Genomic DNA, 7,160 nt, shown 5'->3' with positions numbered 1-7,160 from the left:
AACTCTGAACAAATATGAATCATCTTCCATTTAAGATTACATAAATTGGCAATCATGAGTTCCAATATTAATAGGTATTACTAATAAAGGAAAGCATATTAAAAGTTTGTATCCATCTCATTAATATCCAAAAAATATGTAACTTTAAACGTGTATGGAAGTGGCCTTCGATATGGAATATAAGAGGGCATAACATGTTTATGTCATGTATTAATTCAAAATAATTCAACGCTCGATTAATATTTGTCAAAAAGGAACGAACAACTTTGAGCATGGTAGAGTCTAATGGTCGAGTATAAGAAACTCTAAACTACATGATGACTCTAGCTCAAAAGAAACATAAAAAGAGCATGCTGATAACGTGTTAAAAAATGAAGTATAAGAAATACAATGAACAAGAGAGAGAGAACATAGAGATTGGGAGGAGAAATACGAGTGCATCCTTATATTATTGTGATTCATGAGACCCCTTTATATAGGGTAAGAGTAACTTGGAAGAGAAGCCCAAGTGCCTCTAATTACATAAATGATCAATAAGAGATTAACTACATAATTGGTTACTAATGCGGACGGCCACATAGACATAAATATTTACAACATGTAGTTTTATTTTGAATTGGAAATACAGATATGCTTAATTCAGGGTTTAACCGAGCTAAACTACCAAAAACAATACTACATGCAGACGGTGTAAGAGGAAACGAGTACAAAATTACTAATTACCTCAACGTTCACCAAATAACTTAATAGCATCCTGATTATATACAGAATCTTCTCCTTGGTTAAATCTCCTTTGTAGTCTTTCATGCTGTTGCCTACGAGTAACCTCAACATTCTGCCATTCTTCCCAGCGCTCGGCCAGACCATCCCCTTGTAGCATCCGTACCACCTCCGACATTAATGGGCGGTCTTCAGGGGATCCTTGCGTACAAAGAAGCGCAACTTTGATCATCATTTCTACCTCTTGGACGTTGAAACTATCATTCAAATTTCTGTCTACAATAGCATCCAGTCTCTTTTCCCTTTCCAGCTTTTTGACCTTCATGAGCAGATAGGCAAAGAAGGTTAGCACAGTGAACACAAACTCAGGCAAAATTATGCACTCAGTGGAAGTAAAAAACAAACACCGCATTTTCTTCCTTAAGCGTGATCTCAATTTGTTTTGAGCATACGTTAGGCACAAAATTCCATACCATACCTACATATAATCGGAAACTGTTTTTGACCATACAACTACAAATCATTTGTGAGCATGCAGAGCTCCCAATATCAAAGAAACAATTGTTACGAGTAAAAATTAAAAATCATGCCATTTTTTTTAGTTATCTTAACATGCACGAAAACAAGTTTATCTTTCATGGTCAAGCAACAAAAAAAGTTAAGATAAATGCACACTAGGAGGAGGTAGGGAGAGGGGGACTTGGGAAGAGAAAGAAAGACCCAAATACAGAGAGTTTATCTTACATGGTCAAGCAAAAAAAGATCATCATCTTCGTCCAAGCGTGAAAAATCAACTGCCCGTTGTCCTGTTACAAGTTCTAAAAGCATAATCCCATAGCCAAAAACATCCGTCTTTTCTGATGACTTCCCAGTGGACAAATATTCAGGTGCTATGTGACCCAATGTGCCACGAACTTCAGTTGTCACATTAGTCTTTCTAACATCCACCAACTTTGCCAAGCCAAAGTCGCCAACAACTGCTTCAAAATCTTCATCAAGTAATACATTAGCAGCCTTAACATCTCGATGAATAATCTTAGGATTACAATGTTCGTGCAGGTACTCTAACCCACAGGCTGTGCCTAATGCCACCTGCCTTCTTGTAGGCCAATCTAAGACAGGCTCACCAGGTTTAATCTCTCGCAACCGATCGGCAACACTTAAATTCTGCATAAAGGGATACACAAGAAGGCGTTCTGATGGAGTCGTGCAAAATCCGATCAGTCTTAATAAATTCCTGTGAACAGCTACACTTATCATTTCAACTTCGCGCCGGAAAGCTGCATCACCCCCAGGTCTCTCATAATCAGTGAGACGCTTAACAGCAACTTCTGTGTTATCAGATAGCACTCCTTTATAGACTTTTCCAAAACCTCCCTGTCCTAGAACATGTTTCTCACTGAAGTTGTCTGTTGCTAGCTGCAGTTCCCTCCATGAAAATCTTATTAACTGGCCAAATGCAATTCTTTGGTCACCTTAAAAAAAACCCAAATGAGCTAAGTTATGCATGGCAGGGATCATCCAGGCCCTTTTGGCTCCAATCAATTTTCTCACAGATACATAACGTTTTTAACGGCAAGGGCCAGAGGCCAAATCAAGCCTCCCAACCAAAATGTTGTTATTCATGAAGTTTAGCCCTCCAAATTTGTATTTGAGAACAACTTTTTAACATTGACTGGAAAATAAACGATATTTCTTTTATGAAACTACAAGATATTGGCCACCCCCACCACTCTCAACGGTCAACCTTACCTAATGTGCAATGGCATAACATACCACGAACATGTAAATATTTATCCTAAAGAGGAACCCCTTACTTAACTTCAGTCATTGCGATAAACCAATTCAATAATAATCCTAAATTGGTTGAATAACTTTAGCATGATGGGTCAAAAGACTCAACTAAAATCAAGGTTCCATTGATTGGTCAGATGATGGAGTTGTTAATCAGTTCTACAACTAGAAAGCAATGCGTACCTGCAACATCCTCAAAAACTTCATGCTTGAAGCCTTTGTGTCTACGCTTGCAGGTAAAGTACAGTAAACCTCCAAGTAATAATAAAATGATAAGCCCCACAACAAGTCCAACTATGATTCCAAGCTTCGGCTTACTTTTAGCACCTGTCAAGAGTGGGAAAACCCCATCGTGTAAGCTTATAAAAAGAAAGGGTAACAATTCAATTTCAGATGTTTGTTCGACTCATTAACCTGAACCATAAATATCAGATGCACAATTGTGAGGGAGAATCACGCCACAGTTTAGGTGGTTTCCTGTAAAACTGAAACAAGCAACACAGGCCAAATCAAGACTAGATAAACATATTTTGAATATGTGGGTGTGTGGAGAGAGAGAGAGAGAGAGAGAGAGAGAGAGAGAGAATGGCTTGCAGTCTTGTCAAGAATAGAAACACTAACAGTAACAAGTTGTTCATACTTGTATGTTTTGACGCTAAACAGCTGCTCGGATATTTGACCCATGAGAGCATTAGAGGCAAGCTGACTGCAAACAAAGTTTCAAGTATGGCATCAAATACTGAAGAACTGAGCCCCAAGTATACAACTTCACACAGATAACGTTCAGAATTCTAAAAGATGGAGTGCCAAATTAATTGTCCATGAAAAATAACGTACAGACTAATCAAGTTTGAAAGACTTGAAAGTGACTCTGGGATAGTACCACTCAGATTATTGTTATTCAAAGTCCTGTTTACATCGTCAAGAAAGCACTGTCAGATAAAAGTAAGGATAATGCAGAGTCATTAGATATTAGTGAAAACATTAAACAATGTGGACAAAACAACTTACAAAAATTGGAGATTTTTCAGATTGCCAAAGGAAGCTGGTATTTCACCATTTAAATTATTGTTTTCTAAATTCAAGGTGGACAAACTTGTCAGATTTCCAAACTCTTTTGGTATCTCGCCAGTTATGCCATTTCCTTGTAATGAACTGCAAGATGAATGCACCTTATACGTATTAGAGTCGTTGGCATATGGAATGCATATAAATATATACATGTCTACAAATAGAAGAGGCTAAAAAAATCAGACAAATGGGAACTGCTGCGCAAGCTTTATACAGAACAAAAAAATTAATTGCTACCCTAAAAAATAGTTTTCTAAAGATGTTAACAATGGTCTCTCATGTGAGTAAGAATTCATCTCAAATTCCGTTCATCCTAAGCTAATATAGGACACATGTATTAGCAGTATGTACAATACAGAAGTGAAGTGCTACACCATGCTTTCAGTCATCTAAAGCTTAGCTCCTAATGGATTAGTCTGCACGTGTTAACAAACGAAAATGAGCACAACATAAATTGCATGAAATCATGGAATTACATATGGGCTTTTGGAAATTCTCATTGCCTTTCTGTTCTGCCTGTTACATCTTATGGTGATCAATAGAAATCCAAAAAACAATATATATATATATATATATGTATGTATGTATACACTTGTTCTTCATAAGTATGTTGGTGTACCACAAATCGGGAAAGCTTCAGTTGTTAGGAAGAGATCCACCACTTCTTTTATATTCTAACAGTTCTCCCCACATGTAGGTCTCTCTCCACTGTCATATTCCAATATGTGGGATTCAACTTATTTGGGAGGTCGCAATTGCAGGACTTCAAACTCATGATTTTCAATACTAAACAATTTGTGAGGTAGGGCAAGCTTCAATTAAAGAAGTTAAATGTCTCAGGCAAGCGATCAAACAGAAAATAACAAGTGAGGACACATGAAGCTAACCAAATTAGCTACAAGTTGGATCAAAGTTTGTTTAATCCTCAACTAATCTGTAACGCTTAGGTGAGTTGACTTTGAATCATCGAAAAGTTGACATTGTCATACTCTACAAACAAGTCTAACCATACGATCTTAACAATTACCTTACTTCTAATGCATGCGTCTGGAGACTAAGCTAAAAACAAATAAATTGACTTCAATAACTGAAGTACATAATCCAGGTCGCTGTCAATGCATCCCAATGATGCATGACATTATTTATTCTTCAATGCATCCCAATGAGAATCCAGCATTTGTGGTGACAATCCTAGTTTTAGAAATGACTCCAGAAAATGTAGTGTATAGAAATTATGATAAACAGGACCAGTATTCTCCGTGCTTACAGTGTTTGAAGATTTTTCAAGGATCCTAATTCCGGAGACAAGATGCCAGAAAATCCAATATTTGCCAATATTCTACAAAATGAAAAGACAAAACTAAGCATAGACAAGTAAAAAAAACCTTAGTCTATGCAAGGAGGAATTTCGTATTGTGAAGTGATCCGTTGACAACAATACATCACGATAAACAAAGGATGTCTTACACAGAAACGACATTTTTGTTAGGGTCACACTCCACATTGAGCCAACCGCATGGATTGAGTTGGTCGGGGTTCCAGTCCTTGAGCTGATTGGGTGAACTATTCAAAGATTTCCACAATGAAAACAGTGCCTCTCCTGAAACCGAAAATGCCAACATTCATCACCTAATCGGACAAATTCGCCAACAGAAATTCACTACCACATTACATAAATACTAGAAAAGGAATAGATACAACAAAGGAAAGTAAAAGATAGTGAACAAATTCTAACATACAAAAACCTCAAGACAGTGCACTAACACCCTGGGTCTGTGTTCGTTCTATAATATCCTAGAGAGAGAAAGAGAAGAGAGAAAGAAAGAGTTGCAGAGAGGAACCCCAATGTTTGAATGTTTTAATTGCATCGAGGTTACAATATTGGGTATATAGCATTAATCAATACTAGACTTGTTTGCCTTAGTCTTGTTTCTTATGATATGTAACTGAAAAAATGCGAAGATTGTTGTGATTAACATATCCCAGATGCTGTCCGAATGAATTAAATGTTGCAAAACCTCAGAACCGTACCCTGTGAATCAGGCAATACAAAAGACTGTAAGCAAGCCAAGACCAAAACTGCAAAGACTAGATCCATTTTCAACAGCATCATTCTTTCTAGTGATGGATGCAATGAAATGCATGGTGTTGATCAAGGAGCACTTGAAACAATTCCATATCTGCAAAAAGGGAAAACACCCATTCAGTGAGCTATAAATATTCAAATACACAGTAGGAACTGCAACAACAACAATGCCTTATCCCACTAAGTGGGGTCCGCAACAACAACAATAAAGTAGGAACTGCAACAATAATAAATTCGAGGCAAGCCTATGTTGAAGATCCTCTACAGTTTGCTAGTAGCCATGCTATCGGAAATTGTCTTCCTTTGGCTGTTTAAATTTTGAAGTGCACAATGTAAGAGATTCAATTTTCGATATGCCTCCCTCTTTGTTGGGGTCTAGTTTTTATTTACCACATCATGTTGTTGGCTTGGCTGTTCGCTTCTCAACAATCATTCATATATTACAAGCACTAGCAGAAATATTACTACTTCCTATCCCACAAGGTAGAAACTACTTGAAAATCGAAAGAATCATAGATTCAGCTCAACCCACAAAACCAATACATAAGAAATGGGGGAAATTGCAGTTCAATCTTCATTCAAGGAAAAAGTTTATTCTTTTTTTTCAGGTCCCAATTAAATGTTCAAAAGTTCAAACTTTTGTCACTTCCATTTCCCCACGATCCCATCAAATTTCCCAGCAACCAAACAAAAGTGAAAAACAAGCAAAACCCATGTCTGCAAATAATCAAAAAAAAGAAGAAATGCAGCTGAAAAGAGAAGAAGAGGACAGAGAGAAGTACCTGTGAGGAGGAATCAGGAAGACATGGCAGAACTTCTGGAAGATTGAGTGAAGCTAACCACTCACAAGCTTCTTAGCTGTTTCCATTGTCCGAGTTGGCTGTGAGACTTGAGAAGAGAGAGTTCAGAGGCTCCGGTTATTCTTAGCAGCAGGCAAATCTCCGAAAAGTCAGACACGCTAATAATTTAACGGAATAGAAGAATGAAGAATTAAACCTTGGATAAATAAATTAATTAAGGGTAAATTACATTTTACCCCTCAGGTTTGGCATCCATTGCAACCTCATATAATATCTTTAAAACATTTCAATTTCATACATTAACTTATCATTTTATTTCAATTTCATACATCCGTTAGAAAATCCGTTAAGTGATGTCGTGGCAAATATGGGATCCACATTTGTGCTAACGTGGTTGACAAATTTGTGCCACATGCCAAAAAAATAAAGGGTTTTTTTAATAACACCCCACAAATTATTGAATACACCTCACTTAATATTTAATGTTAAACGACTTGTATAAAATGACTATTTAAACCCTATTTTTCTCAAAAAAAAAACCTAAAATAAAAAAAGAAGCAATTATTTTCTTCCTACACCCCAAATCATGAAAAATAAAATCCTAAAACTACCCGTAAGTTTATTTATAATTTTGTAGTTTGTACACACCTGCACTCACAATGTCTTGTCATTATGTTTTTTTTATTAAC

The 7,160-nt window shown here is 36.7% G+C and overlaps 1 protein-coding gene across 2 annotated transcripts; it reads right to left on the bottom strand.

The window, feature by feature from the left end:
- Positions 1–417: 417 nt before the first annotated feature.
- Positions 418–6,639, bottom strand: LOC103444942 (probable LRR receptor-like serine/threonine-protein kinase At5g10290). Of its 2 annotated transcripts, XM_029095220.2 has the most exons (11): positions 6,454–6,639; positions 5,617–5,765; positions 5,053–5,185; positions 4,853–4,924; positions 3,526–3,669; positions 3,352–3,423; positions 3,155–3,220; positions 2,929–2,999; positions 2,698–2,841; positions 1,465–2,195; positions 418–1,039 (listed from the first exon to the last, which is right to left on the bottom strand). In XM_029095220.2, the coding sequence occupies exons 2-11, from the start codon at positions 5,696–5,698 to the stop codon at positions 725–727; spliced, it is 1,830 nt and encodes a 609-aa protein (XP_028951053.2). In that variant the 5' UTR covers positions 5,699–5,765; positions 6,454–6,639; the 3' UTR covers positions 418–724. The 2 variants fall into 2 exon arrangements, with proteins under 2 accessions (XP_028951053.2, XP_070669418.1); XM_070813317.1 differs by lacking the exon at positions 4,853–4,924 and having other exon boundaries at positions 6,454–6,631.
- Positions 6,640–7,160: the final 521 nt, after the last annotated feature.

This window comes from Malus domestica, chromosome 15 (genome assembly GCF_042453785.1).
Source record: "Malus domestica chromosome 15, GDT2T_hap1".
Taxonomy (NCBI): domain Eukaryota; kingdom Viridiplantae; phylum Streptophyta; class Magnoliopsida; order Rosales; family Rosaceae; genus Malus; species Malus domestica.
This window is presented reverse-complemented; position numbering and strand designations above follow the sequence as displayed.

Bases quoted from the DNA above. Each gene is read 5' to 3' on its own strand.
- LOC103444942 (XM_029095220.2), bottom strand. From the start codon at position 5,698: ATGATGCTGTTGAAAATGGATCTAGTCTTTGCAGTTTTGGTCTTGGCT. The intron at 3,670-4,852 runs GTAAGCACGGAG...TTCATCTTGCAG, and splicing joins TTGAAAAATCTTCAAACACT to TTCATTACAAGGAAATGGCA. The intron at 3,424-3,525 runs GTAAGTTGTTTT...CGATGTAAACAG, and splicing joins CTGAAAAATCTCCAATTTTT to GACTTTGAATAACAATAATC.